Source organism: Lissotriton helveticus, chromosome 11, assembly GCF_964261635.1.
Source record: "Lissotriton helveticus chromosome 11, aLisHel1.1, whole genome shotgun sequence".
NCBI classification, from domain to species: domain Eukaryota; kingdom Metazoa; phylum Chordata; class Amphibia; order Caudata; family Salamandridae; genus Lissotriton; species Lissotriton helveticus.
The window spans coordinates 44,202,485-44,227,575 of NC_136072.1; the positions used below are offsets into that span (position 1 = coordinate 44,202,485).

Consider the following 25,091-nt stretch of genomic DNA (forward strand, 5'->3'; position numbering starts at 1 on the left):
CAAGATTCTAAAGAAGGGAGCTTTAACTATATGTAACAACTGGCGTGGAATCACCCTTCTGTCCATCCGGAATAAAATCCAGGCAAATATCGTTATACAGCACATTTCAAGCTGAGTTCTGCAAGGGTAATAAGTGTTTTTCTCAAATCCTTACTCAACGCAACATCTTAGAGCTATACACAGAGTGGCAGTGACGACTTAACATCAACTTCATTTATTTTGAGAAAGCTTTTGACAGTATTCACTGTGACTGACATGGTCTGATAAATACTGAGAGCCTGTGGCATATCAGCAGATAGTCCTGCTCACCAAGAGCTTCTATGATAATTTCAGAAAGAACAGGAATGCCTTCTGTGGAGGTCATGTCAGTACAGCACCATCACCAGGCTAAGGCTTTGAGAGCTGCGTTCTGACCATGCTCTTGTATGTATCAGAACGCTGGCGGATGACAACGTGATATCACGGAATCATCAGCATTCCACACCAGTATCCTGAGAAGAATCTTGTGCATTTTCTGGCTGCCAACCAGCAACTGCTCACCAGATGCAAACTAGAGACCACCGACACCAACATTTTGAGAAAAAGTTGGCGATGGATAGGACCCACCATCAGACGAATATAAGAATCCATTGCAAGAACAGTTCACCATTGGACCCGGAGAGGCAGGTAAAGAACACCCAGAGGTGAACTGTGGAAACAAATGATGACCCTGACCCACAGCTGGGATACCATACAGAAACGTGCCCTACATGCCAGTCGGCATAACATGCAGTAAGTAAGTACGCCTAGTGAGAAATGCCTCCCAGGGAGGAGTGTGAACACCGGAAGGGTAAAAAACTGGAACAAGCTTCACACCACGATGGAGCGCGGTGCACTCAGGTAAGTTTGAACCAGGCTCAGCAGTAACTAAATGCGTACAGCTTAACTGTGCACACAACTTGAAGCATACCGAGATCTTACACGACAAAAACACAGACACACGACTGAAAGCAATCGCTGTATAGACCAATCATCATACCAAAGTTTGTAGAAAACTCTGTTTATACTCACTAAATGACTCCCTAGTTGGCAAACAGACACAGCCTCACCTTCCCTGCAGGTCCAAGAAAAGCAAATTTACTAGAGAGCCACCGTATAAAAAAATAACTCAGACTTGTCTTTTTGAAAATGATGCTTGTATATTCAAATAAAAGGTCTGCTCTTCTACACACAAGTGTACAGACATATTGGGTGAGAACCAGCAGGCAACATTGGGAGGTCACAGAACAGATCACTTTTTTTTCTTCTTTCCGGCTCCTTTTTTCCCTTTCTTCCCTTTTCCACTTTTTTTGCCTTTCTTGGCTAATGCGTAAGGTCCCAATCCTCTTCGCACCATTGTTCCTCTCCACCAGGCTTGGATCTACAGAAAGCAGAAAAGAGATGTTATCCTTCAGGAAAGTTAAACTGCTTATCAGTCTACCCGGTGATAGGCGGCAGGTTGTATGATGAACTAGAATACTAGTGGACTTCAGGCATAGTTACCCAAAAAACACCAGCAGTGATGTCCAGTCATTTCAGAAGTTGGACACTTTACGGAGAACATTTTGCAATACATAGGTAAGCAATTTATTTGCGTGATTAATTAAAACCTTTGCAGCATTAGACCAAATAGAAATCCATAATATACTAATGTATATACAGTTAAAAACAATAATTTGTGCAAAAGCACAGTGGTACTTGTTTCTGTAGTAGGGGATCTCTGTGTATAGTCATAATCTAGTGAATAGTCCCGCCCATGTGCGTGGACCCCGGAGCAATCAAAAATAATCTCTTACAGTGTCAAAAAATGCAGAAATGCATAGACACTTAAGAGAGAATTTAAAGACCGATAATGCAGCCTAAAAAGGCTACACTGTCCAGTACTTCAACTAGAAATCCCACCAAAAAATCCACAAAACAGCAAAAGCCTGTACAGATTTCCATTGCTTTATGTGAGAAGTTGACCTGATATGCAGTGCTCACTATTCTAGTGATCACTATGTATCAGTCCAAACAACCCTTATTGATGATTGGTTGTAAGTCAACCTTATAGACCAGCTATCCTAGTAGCATGGATACGAGCAGTCTAAGGCTAAGACTCTAGAGGGCGTGTTAAGCCAGCTGTTTTACCAACACATTACCCCTTGAGCACCCAGTGAAAGGACACCACACAAGTTGTTATGAAAATAAACAGATATTTATTTATAACCAGACTACCCTGAACTCTTTATGAGTCAGGGAGCTAAGCACACAACAAAACTCTTAAGGAAATACTTTAAGTCGCACAATTTACACAAATGCCAGAGGGGCACGAAAAACCATATACTACAAAAGTGGAATGCGAATTACTAGCAGGTAAGTAACGATTCTCAGAGGCTTTAGGAACGCTAGGCCTACAATACTGAACACTCAGGTTAGGAGCAGGAGGCCTAGGGACGCCACGTGCAGAGTGGGAACTCTCACGCGTAAGGCGGGAAAAAGTCTATGGACGCTAGAATTCACAAAGTTACTGTTCTCGGGCGAACCCGACTAGCTGGGACGAAAACGGGAGTGGATCCGAACACTTGGAGTGTTGGACTATGCTGGGGCACCGGAGTGCTGGATTTACCTAGCCCAGGGGCTGCGGCTGCATAGGGTTCAAGTTGCGTCGGAAACCCACGTTGACGGACCAGGAGCCTGAAGAAGAAGTTGCTGGCAGGCGGCCAGTGAAGAAAAGTTCGAAGAGTTCCAAGCCTGGATCAGGGAAGAAGGAGACCTGAAAGCAGAGGGGACCAAGTCCTGAATCACTAGCCAGTGATTAAGTGGGCACCAGGATGGCACCGGGCGAAGTCACCGCAGTCAGGTGAGTGGGCGCTGCTGGGCTCTGCAGTCTCTCGGACCAGGAGGCGTTGTCGGCGACCAGGATGGAGGTGCGAGCTGTCCCATGAAGGTTCTTGCTGTCGACGTCGCTGGGCCCAGGATTGGGCAACAAGTCTTGGCAAATGCAAGGCCCACGCGGTGGCCCTAAAATGGCGTCTTGAGTGGACCAGGAGGGTCACAAGAAGCACCTGTCTCGCCCTCTTCTGCCGTTGGTCCCAGGACTGGTCGAACCGGCGGAAGCGCTGTTCCTTACGCCGGCAGTGGTGAAGGCTGCTCCCTCAAGACTCCTGAAAAAGTACCGAGCTCCTGATTCGGACCCGGCCTTCCTACGTGTGGACCCTGTGCCCGACTCGGTGATAGTGACGGCGGCCAGGAAGCTGCATTCTACCTCCCCGTCCTCCACGGTGCCACCGGATAATGAGAGCCGCTGGATTGATTCGGCTGGTAGGAAAGCCTGTGGGACTTCTTCCACCACCATGAAAGCCTCCAGCGATTCGGCTTTGCTAGGGCGGTACAACCATGCGCTATGGGACTCCCTGGAACAGTTTGCGGACCTTGTGCCACGCGGCAGGAGGGAGTCCTGGAAATTGTCTCGGAAGGGATGCTGGTTTCCAACCAGGCCATCAGTGCCGCTGCGGACATAGCGCTGTTGGCCGCACATGGCTACTGTCACGGGGTCAACCAGCGCCGCCATGCTTGGCTCAGGCTTACGTCACTCAAGCCTGAGGCGCAACAGCGGGTGGCCTATCTGCCGTTTTCCGGTGACACACTCTTCGGAAAACATGCCGACGACAAAATGGCCCGGATGAAGGCCGAGGCTGAAACCCTGACGGCTGTGGGTCTGGAGAAACCCAAGGACAAAAAGCCTTACCGCCAGTTCCAACGGCGGTTCGGCTCGCAGGGGAAGGGAAGAGGACAGTCTTCTGGACAACAACAACAGCAGCAGCAACAACAGCAGTAGTTCCGAAGACCCTTCCAAAAACGTCAGAGGGGTAGAGGTGGACAGCAGTCCTCTACCGCGACCAAAGGCCCGGCCGGGTCTCGCCCCTGAGCGGTTACTTCCCCTTCATCTGTTACCCGCTCCGGTGGGGGGAAGCGTTCAATTTTTTCTGGCAGAGTGGAGAAAAATTACTCAGGACAAGTGGGTGCTGAATATTGTTTGCAATGGATACAGTCTTCGGGCAGCCCTCCTCCATCGATTCCTCCGGTCAGCGCGCAGTATCAGCTGCGCGAGCTCCAGGCGGAGGCCGATGTCCTGTTAAGGAAAAGGGCGATAGAGGATGTACCTCTGTCTCAAAGTGGAAGAGGTCTGTACTCCCGGTTCTTTCTGGTCCGCAAGAAGGACAAGAACGAGTTCAGGCCCATTCTGGACTTGCGACAGGCAAACAAGTGGATTCGCAGAGAAAAGTTTCGCATGCTGTCGTTGCATCAGATTTATCCTCAGTTGCAACGGGGAGACTGGCTATGTGCCATAGACCTACAGGATGCATACTTCCATGTGCCCATTGCACACAAACACAGGAAGTTCCTGCGATTTCAAGTCGGCACCAATCACTATCAGTACACGGTACTTCCGTTCGGGCTGAAGTCTGCGCCCAGGACGTTCTCGAAGTGCATGGCAGTGGTAGCGGCGCACCTGAGGAAGAACAAGGTGTTTGTCTACCCGTACCTGGACGATTGGTTGATCAAGGCCTCCTCCTTCTCGAAAGCTCAAGCACACTTCCAGAAGACGTGCGTTCTGTTGAACAAGCTGGGGTTGCACATCAACATGTCCAAGTCTGTTCCGACTCCGGTCCAGTGCATTCAGTACTTGGGGGCCTCCATCAATACGCTGTCAGCAAGCGTGTCTCCTTCGGAGGAGCGACGATTATCACTCCTTCGGAAGGCTCAGGCTCTCATGTCCACTCCATCTACGACAGTAAGGACGGTGTCTTCTCTACTGGGATCGATGGCCCTTTGTATCTTTCTGACGCCACATGCGCGGCTGCACATGAGACCGCTGCAGGAGTGCTTAGAAGATCAGTGGGACCAGAGGAGAGGTTCTGTAGTAGGGAAATCTCTGTTATAGTCATAATCTAGTGAATAGTCCCGCCCATGTGCGTGGACCCCGGAGCAATCAAAAATAATCTCTTACAGTGTCAAAAAATGCAGAAATGCATAGACACTTAAGAGAGAATTTAAAAACAGATAATGCAGCCTAAAAAGGCTACACTGTCCAGTACTTCAACTAGAAATTCCACCATAAAATCCACAAAACAGCAAAAGCCTGTACAGATTTCCCTTGCTTTACCAGCAAAATCCCTCAGGAATGATAGAGAGAAGAACCTGGACAGACAAGCCCCATAGGCTGCCATTATGTGGCTCAAAACAGGATACTGTGCCTTTAAGAGAATCTTCCAGAACCTTCTCCCAGTATCCCAGAATGCATAGCAGGTCCAACTTAGTTTCAGTTCTTTTTTCCGGCTCCTGCAAGCAGGACCCTGGAGCATTGAGCTCTCCCTTTTCAAGGGTTTTGTTGGTGTTTTCTCACTAAATTCGATTTTGTGTACTTTTAAAGTACTTTGGTGACTTTCTTCTTGGTTTCTGCACTCTTTTGTTGTCCATAATGCCTGCATTATTTGACAAATGCCCGGAGTGCTCCAGGAAGAAGGCCAAGTCAGACCCCCATGAGGTGTGTATCCTCTGCCTTCCCTCTTCCCACATCCCAGAGGAGTGTGTGATCTGTAGAGGCTTCTCTGGCAGGACCCTGAAGGACAGGAGGAAGATCAGACTTCAGGGACTTGAAGAAAGAAGACTGAAGGCTCAAGGTGGGTCTGGAGGGGCTTCTACTGCCCATGCTGAGGCCTCTGGGGGGCTCCCCAGGGGCAGGAAGTCCAGCAAACGTCCAAGATCTCCGTCTGGGTCGGTTGCCATGACCACGACGTCGAGAGGACGGTCCACGGCCAGTTCCCGGTCTCCCCAGGGCTCTGGGTTGAGAAAACGTCACCCGTCGACGTCGAGGGACTTACACAGGCCGCCGTCGAACCCGGTGTCGATTTCCTCGTCGTCGAGCGGACGGCATCGGAGGGCCCGGCGTCGGCGCTCGCCGTCGAGGCGACACCGCCGTTCGCCGTCGAGGGCAAGGACATCGTCGTCGTCGAGGGGATCCTCGTCGTCGAGGCCGCCGTCGAGACGGAAGAGGTCTCCGGCGCTGAAGAAGTCGACATCGAGGCGATCGAAGAGGTCGACGTCGAGGCGATCGAAGAGGTCGTCGTCGAGGCGGTCGAGGTCGCCGTCGAGGCACCAGCGACCGTCGTCGAGGTTTTGAGGTTCGTCCATCTGGTCGGGGTCGACGTCGAGGCATAGAAGCCGGTCGACGCCGAGGAGTGCGAAACGGTCGACGCCGAAGGGCCGCTTGACGTCGAAGGAACCACAGTCGACGTCTGAACACCAGTCTTCTGCGTCAGGGTGCCGTAAGGACAGGCCGAGGACTGTGGGGGGCTCCCCTCAGTCAGTACAGGATGGTGGCTCGCCGGGAACGGCGTATTCAGAGGTGTATACACCAAAGAAGGCTGTTATACAGCCTCCTCCCCCTCCTTTGCCTAGAGGGCCTCCTCCGAGGGCTTCGACGCCTCCTCCATTGCCTCCTCTACCTGCTTTTCCGTCAGGACCGCAGGCCCCGGTGCCGGGTGCTCCTCCTCCGGTTCCACCGAGATCGGTGTCGATGCCCAGACTTCCGACACCTCCGAAGAAGACTCCGAAGTCGAAGGTTCCTCCTAAGCCCAAGACGTCCGACCCGGGGAAACCGGCGGAGCGTCCCAGACCCAGGAGATCGAGGTCAGGCTCAGGGAGAAGGGACAGATCTAGGAGTGGACACGGATCCTCCTCGAGATCCAGACATCGCCATAGGAGGCATCGGTCCAGGTCCCATTCGGCCTCTGGGACCCGTTCATATTCGCCTACATTGTCGGATTCACCGGAGACGAGGGTGTCTCCGATAGATGACATTGGCACGTTCCAGGAGGTTCTCCTGAGAGGGGCGGCGAAGTTGGGGATCAAGGTGACGGCCCCTATGCCCACGACTTATGTGATCTTTGAGACTTTGCACACGAAGCACCTGTCTCGCCCCCTGCTGCCTTTGGTGCCGGGACTGGTTGAGCCGGCTGAACAGCTCTTCCTTACGCCGGCGGTGGTGAAAGCTGCCCCCTCCAGGCTTGTGAAGAAGTACAGGGCTCCAGAGTCGGACCCGGCCTTCTTGCGGAAGGACCCAGTGCCTGATTCGGTGATTGTGACGGCGGCTCGGAAACTACATGCTACCTCCCCGTCCTCCACTGTGCCTCCGGATAAGGAGAGACGCTGGATTGACTCAGCGGGACGGAAGGCGTGTGGGACGTCTTCCACGACGATGAAGGCCTCCAGTGACTCGGCGTTGTTGGGGCGGTACGACCGTGCACTGAGGGATTCCATGGAACAGTTTGCGGACCTTGTCCCGCGGGACAGGAAAGAGGACTTCATGGAGATCGTCCAGGAAGGGATGCTGGTTTCGAACCAGGCCATCAGTGCCACGGCGGATATCTCCCTGCTGGCCGCGCATGGATACTGCCACGGTATCAATCAGAGACGCCATGCTTGGCTCCGGCTGACGTCGCTCAAGCCTGAAGCGCAACAACGAGTGGCAAATCTGCCGTTTTCCGGCGACACCCTCTTCGGGAAACACGCGGATGACGAAATGGCCAGGATGAAGGCCGAGGCTGAAACCCTGACGGCTGTGGGCTTGGAGAAGCCGAAAGAAAAGAAACCCTACCGCCAGTTCCAACGGCGGTTCGGGTCGCAGGGTAGAGGAAGGGGACAGTCTTCTGGGCAACAACAGCAGCAGCAATACAGAAGACCCTTCCAGAAACGTCAGAGGGGTAGAGGTGGACAGCAGTCCTCTACCGCGAACAAGGGCCCGGCTGGGTCTCGCCCCTGAGCGGTTACTTCCCCTTCATCCGTTACCCCCTCCGGTGGGGGGAAGCGTTCAATTTTTTCAGGCAGAGTGGAGAAAAATTACTCAGGACAAGTGGGTGCTGAATATTGTTTGCAATGGATACAGTCTTCGGTTCATCAGCCCTCCTCCATCGATTCCTCCGGTCAGCTCGCAGTATCAACTGCGCGAGCTCCAGGCGGAGGCCGACATCCTTCTAAGGAAAAGGGCGATAGAAGATGTACCTCTGTCTCAAAGAGGAAGAGGTCTGTACTCCCGGTTCTTTCTGGTCCGAAAAAAGGACAAGAACGAGTTCAGGCCCATTCTGGACTTGCGACAGGCAAACAAATGGATTCGCAGAGAAAAGTTTTGCATGCTGTCGTTGCATCAGATTTATCCTCAGCTGCAACGGGGAGACTGGCTTTGCGCCATAGACCTGCAGGATGCGTACTTCCATGTGCCCATTGCACACAAACACCGGAAGTTCCTGCGATTTCAAGTCGGCACCAATCACTATCAGTACACGGTACTTCCGTTCGGGCTGAAGTCTGCGCCCCGGACGTTCTCGAAGTGCATGGCAGTGGTAGCGGCACACCTACGGAAGAACAAGGTGTTTGTCTACCCATACCTGGACGATTGGTTGATCAAGGCCTCCTCCTTCTCGGAAGCTCAAGCACACTTCCAGAAGACGTGCGTTCTCTTGAACAAGCTGGGGTTGCACATCAACATGTCCAAGTCTGTCCCGACTCCGGTCCAGTGCATCCAGTACTTGGGAGCCTCCATCGATACGCTGTCGGCAAGCGTGTCTCCTTCGGAAGAGCGACGTTTATCACTCCTTCGGAAGGCTCAGGCTCTCCTGTCCGCTCCATCCACGACAGTGAGGACGGTGTCTTCTCTGCTGGGATCGATGGCTTCTTGCATCTTCCTGACGCCACATGCACGGCTGCATATGAGACCGCTGCAGGAGTGCTTGGAGGATCAGTGGGACCAGAGGAGAGGCTCTTGGGACGACAAGATACGACTGTCTCTGCATGCTCTTCAGTCTCTGAAGTGGTGGTGTTCAGCGGAGAATCTCCTCAGAGGGGTTCCCTTCCACAAGGACATTCCCACTCAGACTATCGTGACGGATGCTTCTCTCCTGGGATGGGGAGCGCACTCCGGAGATCTGCAGATTCAAGGGACGTGGTCCCCGTCGGAGTCCACGTACCACATCAATTTCCTGGAACTCAGGGCTGTTCACTTGGCGCTGAAGGCCTTTCAACCATCCTTCCGGACCAACTCTCTGCTTGTACAAACGGTCAATACGACCACGATGTATTACCTCAACAAGCAGGGGGGCTCGAGATCACGCACTCTGTCTCAGGAGGCGCAGGCGATCTGGCATTGGCTTCTGGCTCAAGGACTCTCGATAACGGCCACTCATCTGCCAGGTGTGCAGAATGTTCAGGCAGACGAGCTGAGCAGACTGATTCAGGAAAATCATGAGTGGGTCATAAACGACGAAGTACTAGGAGAAGTCTTCGCAAGGTGGGGCACTCCAGACGTAGATCTGTTCGCCACCGCCGAAAACAGCAAATGCCGAGACTTCGCCTCCAGGTACTACCAGCCGGGGACGCTGGGGAACGCGTTATGGATCAACTGGTCGAACAGCTTTCTGTACGCTTTTCCACCCATTCCCCTGATTCCAGCGGTTCTCATGAAGCTCTCCCAATCCAGGGCGAAGATGATTCTGATTGCCCCGGAATGGCCCAGACAGTGGTGGTTCACGGACCTGCTTCACCGGTCTCTCCTTCCTCACATGAAGCTGCTGTGCAGGCCGGACCTTCTCACGAAGTTCGGGGAGCGGATGGTGCACCCCAACCTCTCGTCTTTGAGTTTGGCGGCATGGCTCCTGAAATAGTGCAATATGGCCATTTGAATCTCCCAGCGGATTGTATGGACATACTGAAGGAGGCTAAGCGACCTTCCACTCGGACTTCTTATGCTTACAAGTGGAAGAGGTTTTGCATCTGGTGCAAGTCTAAGAATTATGACCCTACGACATGCAAGGAAGATGTCATCCTTCCATATCTGCTACATCTGGCGCAGTCTGGCCTTAATGTCCATTCCATTAAGGTTCATCTGGCTGCTTTGACTGCCTACAGGAAATGCCCTTCACAGACTTCCTTCTTCCAGATCCCTGTGATCAAAGATTTTCTGGAAGGCTTGAAGAAAGTATTCCCTCCTGTCAGGCTTCCTTCGCCTTCATGGGACTTGAATGTGGTGCTGTCCAGGTTGATGAAGGAGCCTTTTGAACCTATTCATAAGGCTTCGTTGCAGCACCTGTCCTGGAAGGCGGCGTTCCTCGTGGCCATTACATCGGCCCGCAGGGTGAGTGAAATTCAGGCGTTGTGTTGCCAAGAACCTTATACTGTATTTCATGCTGCTAAGGTTGTTATGCGTACTCACCCTAAGTTTCTTCCCAAGGTTGTTTCTGATTTTCATATCAATCAGACTATATCTTTACCTACATTCTTTCAGAATCCTTCATCTCCAGCGGAAAGGTCTTTGCATTCCCTGGATGTTAGGAGGGTGCTGAAATTTTATCTGGATAAAACCAGGGATATTCGTAGGTCAGACCAATTGTTCATCAATTATGGATCTGTCAGGACGGGTCTTGCGACCTCTAAGCAGTCTATCTCTAGGTGGATTGTGTCCTGCATACAGCTGTGTTACCAAAAAGCTAATAAGACCTTAGGAGGTAAGCCTAAGGCTCATTCCACCAGGGGCAAGGCTGCCACGACAGCATTGCTCCGTAATGTTCCGATTGCAGAAATCTGCAAGGCGGCCACTTGGAAGTCGGTTCATACCTTTGCTAAGCATTACTGCCTGGACACTGATGCCAGGGCAGACGCTCAGGTTGGGCAGGCTTCGCTGCGAAATCTGTTCGCACAGTAGTGGCGTTAATTCTCTTTTCTCCACCGCCGCTTTGGTGTGGGGATGGGCTTGCCATTCTATTCACTAGATTATGACTATACACACAGATCCCCTACTACAGAAGGAGTAGTTTCTGTCCTGTAACTCCAGTTCTGTAGTAGGGGTATCTCTGTTATAGTCATAAGCGCCCTCCCTCCTCCCCGGTGGAGAGAGACATATTCCTTTATGGGATGCTGCAGGTCTGGCGTGTTACGCCTTCAAAAAGAACTGAAACTAAGTTGGACCTGCTATGCATTCTGGGATACTGGGAGAAGGTTCTGGAAGATTCTCTTAAAGGCACAGTATCCTGTTTTGAGCCACATAATGGCAGCCTATGGGGCTTGTCTGTCCAGGTTCTTCTCTCTATCATTCCTGAGGGATTTTGCTGGTAAAGCAAGGGAAATCTGTACAGGCTTTTGCTGTTTTGTGGATTTTATGGTGGAATTTCTAGTTGAAGTACTGGACAGTGTAGCCTTTTTAGGCTGCATTATCTGTTTTTAAATTCTCTCTTAAGTGTCTATGCATTTCTGCATTTTTTGACACTGTAAGAGATTATTTTTGATTGCTCCGGGGTCCACGCACATGGGCGGGACTATTCACTAGATTATGACTATAACAGAGATACCCCTACTACAGAACTGGAGTTACAGGACAGAAACTACTCCTTCTTGGGACAGCAAAATATGACTGTCTCTGCATGCTCTTCAGTCTCTGAAGTGGTGGTGTTCAGCGGAGAATCTCCTCAGAGGGGTTCCCTTCCACAAGGACATTCCCACACAGACTATCGTGATGGATGCTTCTCTCCAGGGATGGGGAGCGCACTCCGGAGACTTACAGATTCAAGAGACGTGGTCCCCGACGGAGTCCACGTACCACATCAATTTCCTGGAACTCAGAGCTGTTCACTTAGCGCTGAAGGCTTTTCACCCGTCCTTCCGGACCAACTCTCTGCTTGTACAGACGGACAATACGACTACGATGTATTACCTCAACAAGCAGGGGGGCTCAAGATCCCGCACTCTGTCGCAGGAAGCGCAGGCGATCTGGCACTGGCTTCTGGCCCGAGGACTGTCGATAACGGCCACTCATCTGCCAGGTGTGCAGAATGTTCAGGCAGACGAGCTGAGCAGACTGATTCAGGAAAACCACGAATGGGTCATAAACGACGAAGTACTGGGAGAAGTCTTCGCAAGGTGGGGAACTCCAGACGTAGATCTGTTCGCCACCGCCGAAAACAGCAAATGCAGAGACTTCGCCTCCAGGTACTACCAGCCAGGGACGCTGGGGAACGCGTTATGGATCAACTGGTCGAACAGCTTTCTGTACGCTTTTCCACCCATTCCCCTGATCCCGACGGTTCTCATCAAGCTGTCCCAATCCAGGGCGAGGATGATTCTGATTGCCCCGGAATGGCCCAGACAGTGGTGGTTCACGGACCTGCTTCACCGGTCTCTCCTTCCTCACATGAAGCTGCCGTGCAGGCCGGACCTTCTCACGAAGTCCGGGGGGCGAATGGTGCACCCCAACCTCTCGTCTTTGAGTTTGGCGGCATGGCTCCTGAAATAGTGCAATATGGCCATCTGAATCTCCCAGAGGATTGTATGGACATACTGAAGGAGGCTAAGCGACCTTCCACTAGGACTTCTTATGCTTACAAGTGGAAGAGGTTTTGCATCTGGTGCAAGTCTAAGAACTATGACCCTACGACATGCAAGGAGGATGTCATCCTTCCATATCTGCTACATCTGGCCTTAATGTCCATTCCATTAAGGTTCATCTGGCTGCTTTGACTGCCTACAGGAAATGCCCTTCACAGACTTCCTTCTTCCAGATCCCTGTGATCAAAGATTTTCTAGAAGGCTTGAAGAAAGTATTCCCTCCTGTCAGGCTTCCTTCGCCTTCATGGGACTTGAATGTGGTGCTGTCCAGGTTGATGAAGGAGCCTTTTGAACCTATTCATAAGGCTTCGTTGCAGCACCTGTCCTGAAAGGCGGCGTTCCTCGTGGCGATTACATCGGCCCGCAGGGTGAGTCAGATTCAGGCGTTGTGTTGCCAAGAACCTTATACTGTATTTCATGCTGCTAAGGTTGTTATGCGTACTCACCCGAAATTTCTTCCCAAGGTTATTTCTGATTTTCATATCAACCAGACTATAACTTTACCTACGTTCTTTCAGAATCCTTCATCTCCAGCCGAAAGGTCCTTGCATTCCCTGGATGTTAGGAAGGTGCTGAAATTTTATCTGGATAAAACCAAAGATATTCGTAGGTCAGACCAATTGTTCATCAATTATGGATCAGTCAGGACGGGTCTTGCTACCTCTAAACAGTCCATCTCTAGGTGGATTGTATCCTGCATACAATTGTGTTATTAGCTTTGTAGTAAGACCTTAGGGGGCAAACCTAAGGCTCATTCCACCAGGGGCAAAGCTGCCACGACAGCGTTGCTCCGTAATGTTCCCATTGCAGAGATCTGCAAGGCGGCCACTTGGAAGTCAGTCCATACCTTTGCTAAGCATTACTGCCTGGACACTGATGCCAGGGCAGACGCTCAGGTTGGGCAGGCTTCGCTGCGGAATCTGTTCGCACGATAGTGGCGTAATTTTGGTTCTCCACCGCCGCTTGGTGTGGGGATGGGCTTGCCATTCTATTCACTAGATTATGACTATACACAGAGATCCCCTACTACAGAAGGAGTAGTTTCTGTCCTGTAACTCAAGTTCTGTAGTAGGGGTATCTCTGTTATAGTCATAAGCGCCCGCCCTCCTTCCCCGGTGAAGAGAGATATTCATGTAAGGAATGCTACAGGTCTGGCGTGTTACGCCTTCAAAAAGAGCTGAAACTAACTGGGACCTGCAGGGCATTCTGGGATACTGTGAAGTTCTGGAAAGTTCTCTTAAAGGCACAGTATCCTGTTCTGAGCCACATAATGGCAGCCTATGGGGGTTGTCTGTCCAGGTTCTTCTCTCTATCATTCCTGAGGGATTTTGCTGGTAAAGCAAGGGAAATCTGTACAGGCGTTTGCTGTTTTGTGGATTTTATGGTGGAATTTCTAGTTGAAGTACTGGACAGTGTAGCCTTTTTAGGCTGCATTATCTGTCTTTAAATTCTCTCTTAAGTGTCTGTGCATTTCTGCATTTTTTGAAACTGTAAGAGATTATTTTTGATTGCTCCGGGGTCCACGCACATGGGCGGGACTATTCACTAGATTATGACTATAACAGAGATACCCCTACTACAGAACTGGAGTTACAGGACAGAAACTACTCCTTGTTTATCAGTGGCTGGGTGCATTGCTCTTTCGAAGATGGTGGTGCTTACCCGCATCCTCTATTACTTTACTAATTTACCACTGTATATTCCCCATCCTTTTTATTTTGACCTCTTGAAAGACTGATCCGTGACTTAATTTGGAACAAATCGCAATGAATACTGGCCCTCTCGAAACTCTGTTTACCAGCTGATGAGGGAGGGATGGCGGTGCTTACGATGCATACTAGTACCAAGCATCCCAGCTTCAGTGGGTGGCTCGCTGGATGGCAGGATTACACCACACAGAAACGGATGCCCCTGCCTGGAGTCTGGGATCCCTCCTCCATTTGTTCCACCCTTGTATTAAGGAGCCCCGGCTTCGACCCGTACTTTTACACGGGTGTACCATTGTTTTTGCCGCAAAGTGCCACGCAAACAAATGATGGACGGAATGCTGAATGAATCATACATTCACCCCCCATCAAGCGATCTGGGTTAAATCCATTGTTCTTTTGCTCACCGTGCCACCACAGTTTAGACCCAGCCATATGCAAATCAGTCTTGACCCTGTGCCTCATGGGAACAGTCCAGACCGAACTGCCAAGCCAGGTCCTCCCTGGACCGGAAACAAGCATCCTGGGACCGGCTTCAGGGTATGTCACCCTTCTTCAGCCAGGCTAGTTTGAATCCAGTGCCACAGTGAGAAATTGGTTTTGCTGCAGCTTATCTAATTGAAAATGGTACACTCTATACCCCTTCAATCCCGCTGCTAGGCACGCCCAGGGGTTGAAGGATACCCCGATGGCGGAACTGACTGCATGGCATTCAGTGGGCCTCCACACACTTGGTGATTTATATTGTGATGGTGTACTCCTCTCATATGAGACAAGGATGCAAGAAGAGGGAATACCGCTGGGACGGTTTCTTAGCTATAATTCACGGGTTGATACATTGCAATGACATTAGGGGGGACATCTCACAAGAGCTTCCGTTGCACCTTACAATTCAGAATATTCATGTCATGGGAGCGGGATGTCATCTTATTCATTGGCTCGCTAACTTGCTCGGGTGCAAGACGCTACACCAATGACATTGTTGCACCAGCCATGGGAGAGTGATACAGCTCGTCCCTGCTCTACAATAGAGGGGAATATGTTTTTAGCGGGTTCTACCTACATCCCCCGAAACACAAGATTTAGGATGATACAACTTTATATCATACAAAGGGCATACCTCACACCTGATAAAATCAACCAATATTTCCATAGAACGGACGCTGCCTGCCCTCGTTGTGATCAGCTAGACGCGGATATTCTCCACATGCTGCGGTTATGTCCCTCACTACATCAATACTGGCATGAAGTGACACGTCATCTGTTCACATGTACGGGGAGACGGCTTACACATACCTGAGAGGTTTGCCTGTTAGGCCTTTACCCTAGGGACAAGAAGCACAGAGCAACCACACGTGTTCGTGACCTAGGCTTATTAGTGGCCAAGCAACTGATCACCCAGCATTGGAAGTCCCACGAGCCGCTGTCAGTAGAGGCGTGGTCACATTCTGTCGTGATCTGGGCCAGGGAAGAGGGTTTGTCCATACGTAGGTGAGATAACCTAGGCCTCCGCAAATACCCCAATTTCTATATGGGAACGCCATTCTGACCAATCGCCAGGCTCCATACAGACTGATGTGGAGACGCATGAGACAGCTGACCCACTTCTTACTCCTGCAGCGGTGACCCGACACCACTTGATGCTGTGGATCAGCGACGTCCTGTGAGATTCTGCAAGCTGGGTACTGAGGTGATTGCCATTTTTGTAGTGATTGAGGATAGTCGGGCGGACTGGGACTGTTTAGGGTTGCAGCACATTCCATTCTTTTTCTATGTCCTGTTGATGGTCATTGAAGGTTGATAAGTGATGAGTAAATTTGATGTCATTACCTTACAGTGTTGCAGTCAGGATCACAATGCATGACACCAGCTAATTGGATGTACCATTATAATGTAACCATAGAACCCCTCTCTGGAATGCTTCAGCTGGCAACTTCAGGCCCCTGAGAGGGATGCCCTAATGAATATCGCACTGTATTATCGCACAGTCCAATTCCATTCTCTCTTTGGATTATGCTTTTACTGTGATGAAGTGTGGCTCAATGGTTAGAGCGGCAGACCCTGATGCAGAGGTCTAGCCCGGGACCAGGGTTCAATTCCCCGCCTCGGCCGGTCTTGGGCTCAAAAATTCCACGGACCTGATAATTCTCGGCTCGGTGCCTATTCCAATCATGGAGTCCCACTCTGCAACTCTGGGCAATAGCTTGCTTAATCTCCACAACGGCCCCCACAACGCTAAGGATGCCTGGCCTCCACCTTGGGGGTGCCCAGGAGTGGACAGCTCACAGGGAAAGCCAGGATGGGTTCCACAGCGGTATTCGTACAAGCGCCTTGAGACCCTTGCGGGTGAGTAGTGCGCTATACAAGTATCAATTTACATTTACAATTTACATTTATTGTGTCCTGATATTGTAAGGTTCATATACAAAAAACCTTAATAAACAGACCAAATTAAAAAAAAATGTACTTCCACTGCAGAGCAGATTAGCAGACCTTCCGACATAATTTGTAGAAATCAGCGCCTTACACAATTCCAGCAGGCGCTGTGGGGTGTCGGCACATCACCCACAAAGGACATCCAGGGAAGCCCGCCCTATCGGCAATCTGCGTGGGTCACATGCTCCAAGCATGCAGGATTGGAGGCCCTTGGGATCACCACAGATGCTTAACGGGCCAATCAGCAAAGACCTTTCAGTTGCCATTCCAGTACATGTGCTTACAATGTTATCAATGATGTGCACACACATGGTGTGACGCAGCGCTGCGCATCTCTTAGAGTGGCATGGGGGAAAGTCTTGAATACAGCATTCACACCTAGGACTACAACAGATGTGAAAGGGAGTTCGCAGTATTCAAGTATTATTTCAATTTATATATTTTTTTTAAATCATATTTTAGATTACAACGACTGGTAAAAATGTCATACTGGGATGATCTGGGTGTAGGACAAAAAATAGAAAACCTGTTCTCCATTAACTTGAGAATGAGCGGGTTTGAGATTGCTTGCCATCCTGGTGGACACCATTGGGACGCAATAAAAGATGCATTGCTAGTGTGGGTTACCTGCAAAGATCTTTTGAATGCCACACTTGTTACAAGTCATTAAGGATGACCTTTTGGTCTCGGCACAGGGCACTGCCATGCTTAAAATATCGGAAAATTCTTAAATGCAGATGTAACAAAACCTTCCCCTGTGCCAGCTCTTGTGAGAACTCCGGAAAACCTGTGTGCGGAAACTCCCTGGGAAAATAAGGTAGACACATCTTACCTGTGACAGAAGCGATGGATGGAAGTTGTAGGTGTTTTATCCTAAATACGTATAAAAGTGAGACGCTCTACAACGAGGCTGATAGGCTATAGGTACCTCTGCGTCAAAAGTTACTCATTTAATACTGAAGAGCATGAAACATTTGACCAAGAATCCCACGCCAACGAGGAATATGGAAAGAATGTGAATCCTTAGGGATTCAATGCTGGATCAGGGCAGGGTGGGGATCTGATGTTGACATAAACATTTACCTTCCGAACGCTCTTCAGTTCCAGTTTCTCTTGATCGTGCTCCCTCCGTAGCCTCGCCTTTTCCAGACGGTCTTCAATCACCACTTCTTCAAATTCCCTGTACTAAAAAGAAGGGCAAACAAAATGGTGGGTAAAAGAAGTAAACACACTGATGTTTCAGGCCAAGAACACAAGGTGTCAAAGAGCAGAGTTTTGCTGGACAAATTTCCATGCATCACAGATTGCGCTCCACTTTTTGTCCTCCTATTTTCCTTGTGAAAAACAAAGGATTTTTGCCATTAACTTCAACTATATTGTATCATCCTTGCACCCTAGCTCTTGGTATGTAGTCTGAATTTGTAGCGCCTTGATTTAGAAATCTACTGCATAGTGGAGAAGTGTGGCTCAATGGTTAGAGCGGCAGACCCTGATGCAGAGGTCTGGCCCGGGACCAGGGTTCAATTGCCACCGTGGCGGGTCTTGGGCTCAATTTCCCCGGACCTGATAATTCTCGCCTCGGTGCCTACTCTAACCATGGGTCTCACTCTGCAACTCTGGGCAATAGCTTGCTTAATCTCCACAACGGCCCCAACAGCGCTGGGATGCCTGGCTTCACGTTGGGGGTGCCCAGGAGTGGACATTTTCACAGGGAAAAGCCAGGAAGGGTTCCACAGCGGTATGCGTACAGCGCCAGGAAACCCCGGTTGGGGTACGAGTGCGCCTTACAAGTACAAATTCATTTCATTTCATTTCTCTCCGGTTCTCCATCTAGCTTTCACTGTCTTTATCCTTTGTAATCTTCAATGATATTGCAGTTTTACACTCTTGTTTTTCAACCTTTCAATGTTGGTTATTTCACAATGATTCCATGGGTGGGCCTTTGGCAGCAGGGTCACAGGCCTCTCCAAAGGCTCAGCTGGAGCCTTTTACTGATTCAACACTGTGCCACCCCTGGAGAAGTGGCACCAGCCAACCACCAGGCACTATAACTTACTGCCCTTCAGGTCATAGACGTATAGAATATTTGTGCACGAACAAATTTTCAACAGTGAGTAATAAGTCTCTTAAACCATTAAAGAACACACTTTTAAAAGCAACGTTTTCTTTCTATTTTATCTTTATACAAAATGAAAAAAATAACATTAAAGCAATAAAACGCCAGAAAACCCAAAATTGTCATAAATATAAGGTAGGTACATTACTGTTACTTTTAACAGAAAAAGGGAAATGTTCCCCTAGGTACATGGTGTTATACAAAGGCACTTTGCTGGAGGCCACCACAGTCCCTGGATGCATGACGGTGGCAGCGGAGTCCTCAGTGTGCTTTGACTCTGTTGGAGGGAGTAAGAACCAGGGCTCGAGTCGAGGTACCACGCGGGTGGACGGCGTCCCACCACGTATTTTACTAGGAGCTCGATAACTGGAGCAAATGGAGCCACACATCCACTCTTTGGCCTCTCTGGGGCGAGATCGGAGCCCATTCAGAACGCTGCTCACGTGCTGGCTTCTCTGATGCAATCGCATCCAAGGGGTGAGCGAGGGGAGGCAATGAGTCTGATGGTGCAAGCCACGTTTCGTGACGTCACTTCCTGTCGTGACGTCAGCGTTCCCCCACTTCTTTTTTTAGGACTTGTACCCTGGTAAGAACCATGCATGGGGGAGAGGGTGTCTCCAAGTTGGCCGCTCTCCTCTGCAATCCCTTCTTCGTCAGAGCTGCGGAACTAGTCCGCATAGATCTGGCGCGTGGCCCCAACAACTGGAGGGCGTATCTGAGAGGTCGGCTGGGATCCCAAACACCAATATGAAACGCCGCAGCGGCAGGATAGTGGCATAGGGGGAATTGGATTGATTCAAAGGTCTGCCATGTGTACTGACAAAGACACTGCCAGTGCTTAATTTGAGCCGGTGGTTTCCGGTGCTCAGCACCAGCACTTAATTGTCAACACCGGCAATTGTGACACTCTGTCTGAAGGTGGCGCTGTCTGGCTAATTTAGAGATGACCACAACATCAGTTGATTATCAATTCAATATACATTGGAAATAATTATTCCCTGTCAGCCAGGCAATTCTTATGGCTTTGGGGGCCTGCAATAGGCTGAATTGTCACACTTGTAGAAGTGTGATGGTTAGCAGTTGTGTTGGGACTGTCATTGGCAGGGCTGACACAGGCAGTGGGTGGCGCAAGCTCCAGCGGCCTCCTGACGAGAGCCCTGGCACCTATTTATTTTTTACAAATTAAGCCCTGATATCCAGAGTTCCTGTGGAGCTGCCTGAGCTCTCTGGAAGAGCCGGATTCCGAGGGCCGGTGTTAGTACCAATGAGGTATGGGGGAGAGGCTGAGAATGCCCATGCTTGGGGTGTTTCTTCCCCGCTGTTTGAGGGTGCGAGTCGGGGCCCCATCCAGGGTTGCCAATTTTCCGAGATAAAAATACCGTCCATTCGTTGTTGTTTTAAGAGTCTGCAAAGGCCCGGACATGATACAAAATAGGAGTTTAAAGAAAACCGCATGTATTCATTCGTAACATGACTTTTCTGCCCTTTTTTTACATTAATTAATAGTCAGGGGTCATAACGCAGCTCTAGAACACATTTAAAAGTGCTTTCTATTTCTGTTTTCTCTTGAAGAATGTACGGATAAGGGCTAACAATCCTGGCTTCTTAAGAGATTTTTCTTATTTTTGTACTGGCTGAGACATTAAAATACCGGTGGTGCTGAGGGAAAACTGGTCAGGTGGCAACCCCAGCCCCATCAGAAGTGCACAGGTACAATGATAAAGCTCAAACCCCCCCCCCCCCCCTCTCCAAGAAACAATGCGCTGCCACGCCCAAAGAGGATCTTGTTTTACTCCGAAGACCAGAGCTTTAAATAGCAAGTTACCATCAGGTACCCAGTACCTGCACTTCTTTAATTTGAAAGGGAGAGTACCAGCACTTCTCAGCACTCCTCCAATGCTTTGAATGGGAGAGTACCGGCACTTCTTAGCACTCCTCCAATGCTTTGAATGGGAGTGTACCGGCACTTCTTAGCACTCCTCCAATGCTTTGAATGGGAGTGTACCGGCACTTCTCAGCACTCCTCCAATGCTTTGAATGGGAGTGTACCGGCACTTCTTAGCACTCCTCCAATGCTTTGAATGGGAGTGTACCGGCACTTCTCAGCACTCCTCCAATGCTTTGAATGGGAGTGTACCGGCACTTCTTAGCACTCCTCCAATGCTTTGAATGGGAGTGTACCGGCACTTCTCAGCACTCCTCCAATGCTTTGAACGTGAGAGGACCAGCACTCTTCCAATGCTTTGAATGGGAGTGTACCGGCACTTCTTAGCACTCCTCCAATGCTTTGAATGGGAGAGTACCGGCACTTCTCAGCACTCCTCCAATGCTTTGAATGGGAGAGTATCGGCACTTCTTAGCACTCCTCCAATGCTTTGAATGGGAGTGTACCGGCACTTCTCAGCACTCCTCCAATGCTTTGAACGTGAGAGGACCAGCACTCTTCCAATGCTTTGAATGGGAGTGTACCGGCACTTCTTAGCACTCCTCCAATGCTTTGAATGGGAGAGTACCGGCACTTCTCAGCACTCCTCCAATGCTTTGAATGGGAGAGTATCGGCACTTCTTAGCACTCCTCCAATGCTTTGAATGGGAGTGTACCGGCACTTCTCAGCACTCCTCCAATGCTTTGAACGTGAGAGGACCAGCACTCTTCCAATGCTTTGAATGGGAGTGTACCGGCACTTCTTAGCACTCCTCCAATGCTTTGAATGGGAGAGTACCGGCACTTCTCAGCACTCCTCCAATGCTTTGAATGGGAGAGTATCGGCACTTCTTAGCACTCCTCCAATGCTTTGAATGGGAGTGTACCGGCACTTCTCAGCACTCCTCCAATGCTTTGAACGTGAGAGGACCAGCACACTTCCAATGCTTTGAATGGGAGAGTACCGGCACTTCTTAGCACTCCTCCAATGCTTTGAATGGGAGAGTACCGGCACTTCTCAGCACTCCTCCAATGCTTTGAACGTGAGAGGACCAGCACTCTTCCAATGCTTTGAATGGGAGAGTACCGGCACTTCTTAGCACTCCTCCAATGCTTTGAACATGAGAGGACCAGCACTCTTCCAATGCTTTGAATGGGAGAGTACCAGCACTTCTCAGCACTCCTCCGATGCTTTGAATGGAAGAGTACCGGTACTTCTTAGCACTCCTCCAATGCTTTGAATGGGAGAGTACCGGCACTTCTCAGCACTCCTCCAATGCTTTGAACGTGAGAGGACCAGCACTCTTCCAATGCTTTGAATGGGAGAGTACCGGCACTTCTCAGCACTCCTCCAATGCTTTGAACGTGAGAGGACCAGCACTCTTCCAATGCTTTGAATGGGAGAGTACCGGCACTTCTTAGCACTCCTCCAATGCTTTGAATGGGAGAGTACCGGCACTTCTCAGCACTCCTCCAATGCTTTGAACGTGAGAGGACCAGCACTCTTCCAATGCTTTGAATGGGAGAGTACCGGCACTTCTTAGCACTCCTCCAATGCTTTGAATGGGAGAGTACCGGCACTTCTTAGCACTCCTCCAATGCTTTGAATGGGAGTGTACCGGCACTTCTCAGTACTCCTCCAATGCTTTGAACGTGAGAGGACCAGCACTCCTCCAATGCTTTGAATGGGAGAGTACCGGCACTTCTTAGCACTCCTCCAATGCTTTGAATGGGAGTGTACCGGCACTTCTCAGCACTCCTCCAATGCTTTGAACGTGAGAGGACCAGCACTCTTCCAATGCTTTGAATGGGAGAGTACCGGCACTTCTCAGCACTCCTCCAATGCTTTGAACGTGAGAGGACCAGCACTCCTCCAATGCTTTGAATGGGAGAGTACCGGCACTTCTTAGCACTCCTCCAATGCTTTGAATGGGAGAGTACCGGCACTTCTTAGCACTCCTCCAATGCTTTGAATGGGAGAGTACTGGCACTTCTTAGCACTCCTCCAATGCTTTGAATGGGAGAGTACCGGCACTTCTTAGCACTCCTCCAATGCTTTGAACGTGAGAGGACCAGCACTCTTCCAATGCTTTGAATGGGAGAGTACCGGCACTTCTTAGCACTCCTCCAATGCTTTGAATGGGAGAGTACCGGCACTTCTTAGCACTCCTCCAATGCTTTGAATGGGAGTGTACCGGCACTTCTCAGCACTCCTCCAATGCTTTGAATGGGAGAGTACCGGCACTTCTCAGCACTCCTCCAATGCTTTGAATGGGAGAGTACCGGCACTTCTCAGCACTCCTCCAATGCTTTGAACGTGAGAGGACCAGCACTCCTCCAATGCTTTGAATGGGAGTGTACCGGCACTTCTTAGCACTCCTCCAATGCTTTGAATGGGAGAGTACCGGCACTTCTCAGCACTCCTCCAATGCTTTGAACGTGAGAGGACCAGCACTCTTCCAATGCTTTGAATGGGAGAGTACCAGCACTCCTCCGATGCTTTGAATGGGAGAGTACCGGTACTTCTTAGCACTCCTCCAATGCTTTGAATGGGAGAGTACCGGCACTTCTCAGCACTCCTCCAATGCTTTGAACGTGAGAGGACCAGCACTCTTCCAATGCTTTGAATGGGAGAGTACCGGCACTTCTTAGCACTCCTCCAATGCTTTGAATGGGAGAGTACCGGCACTTCTCAGCACTCCTCCAATGCTTTGAACGTGAGAGGACCAGCACTCTTCCAATGCTTTGAATGGGAGAGTACCGGCACTTCTTAGCACTCCTCCAATGCTTTGAATGGGAGAGTACCCGGCACTTCTCAGCACTCCTCCAATGCTTTGAATGGGAGTGTACCGGCACTTCTCAGCACTCCTACAATGCTTTGAATGGGAGAGTACCGGCACTTCTTAGCACTCCTCCAATGCTTTGAATGGGAGTGTACCGGCACTTCTCAGCACTCCTCCAATGCTTTGAACGTGAGAGGACCAGCACTCTTTCAATGCTTTGAATGGGAGAGTACCGGCACTTCTTAGCACTCCTCCAATGCTTTGAATGTTATGTTATGTTATGTTAAGGGGGTGCTTGTAAAGCGCACTGTCACCGTGGGTATCATGGCGCTGATAAGGTGCTAAGAAGAAGCAGAGGGAGTTTAGCTAGTTTGTGGAAAGAGCCAAGTTTTTAGTGATTTGCGGAATTGGATGAGAGTGCCAGAGATCCTAACTGGGAGGGGGAGAGAATTCCAGAATTTGGGGCCGAGGAAGGCGAATCTTCGACCACCAGATCTACAGAGTTTGAAGGAGGGGACCACCAAGAGATGTAAATGAAGTGATCTGAGATTGTGTGAAGGACAGTAGGGTCGAATGAGGGATTTCAGGAAAGCGGGGCAAGAGCCAGAGAGAGACTTAAAGATAAGGCAACCAAGCTTGAAGGCAGCCCTGAGACTGACAGGGAGCCAGTGCAGTTTGATGAGGAGGGGTTTGGCAGATTGCCACTTCGGTATCCCGAGGGCCAGTCTCGCCGCCTGGTTTTGAATGATTTGCAACCTGTAGATGGAACATTTGGGCAAACCATGGTAGATGGAATTCGAAAAATCCAGGCGGGACAGAATGAGGGCCATGATGACTTGCAGCAGGGCATCGGGGGTGAGGAGGTAGGCCACCTTCCTAATCCTGCGTAGCTGGAACATGCAGGAGGAGACCACCGTCCCCACCTGCGGCCCGAGAGAGAGCCCAGCGTCAATAGTGACCCCGAGACTTTTCACCGAGGCCACCGGGGTGGGAGGGGAGCCAAGCTCTGCCGGCCAGAAATGTGGGCCCCAGTGGACGGCGCTCTTGCCCGGCAGGAGGAGCTCCGTCTTTCCTGGGTTCAGTTTAAGCTGGTTCTGGCACATCCACTGAAAGATGTGGGACATAACTGCCTGGAAGGTGGGAATAGCAGAGGGAGAGTTTAGAGAGAAAATGAGTTGTAGGTCGTCCGCGTAATTAAAAACGGTGACGTCCCACTGCCTCAGAGAGAAAAGAAGAGGGCGAAGGTAAAGATTAAAGAGAAGGGGAGATAAAGAGGAGCCCTGGGGGACCCCGCAAGGCAGATGTTCCCTGGGGGCCCTGAATGTACCTAGGCTGAGTGTCTGGGATCTCCCAGTAAGAAAGGATTTAACCCATGCCAGCGCCAGGCCCTGGATGCCGGCCTGTTCGACACGGTGGAGAAGGATGTTATGGTCCACCGTGTCGAAGGCGGCCGACAGGTCTAATAATACCAAGGCCTGGGAGGTACCCTTGTCGGCACCGTCTCTCAAGGTGTCCAAAACGGCCAGGATCACAGTCTCCGTGGAATGACCGGGACGGAAACCGGCCTGGTTGGCTTCGAGGAAGTTGGAACACTCGATAAACCTCGAGACAGAGGCAGTGACATGGGCTTCTAAGATTTTAGAAAGAAAAGGTAGAAGAGAGATAGGACGATAGTTCGCCGGGACGGCCGGATC

The 25,091-nt window shown here is 50.4% G+C and overlaps 1 protein-coding gene across 3 annotated transcripts in view; it reads right to left on the reverse strand.

Moving 5' to 3' along the window:
* Nucleotides 1–1,141: 1,141 nt before the first annotated feature.
* DRC9 (dynein regulatory complex subunit 9) overlaps nucleotides 1,142–25,091 on the reverse strand; it is a 200,699-nt gene continuing 176,749 nt past the window's right edge. For all 3 annotated transcript variants that reach the window (XM_078668068.1, XM_078668067.1, XM_078668069.1), the window contains exons 9-10: nucleotides 17,658–17,759; nucleotides 1,142–1,399 (exon numbers count right to left, since the gene is read on the reverse strand). In XM_078668068.1, coding sequence (XP_078524194.1) covers nucleotides 1,271–1,399; nucleotides 17,658–17,759 — 231 coding nt within the window. In that variant the 3' untranslated portion in view covers nucleotides 1,142–1,270. The remainder of the gene's footprint in view (nucleotides 1,400–17,657; nucleotides 17,760–25,091) is intronic.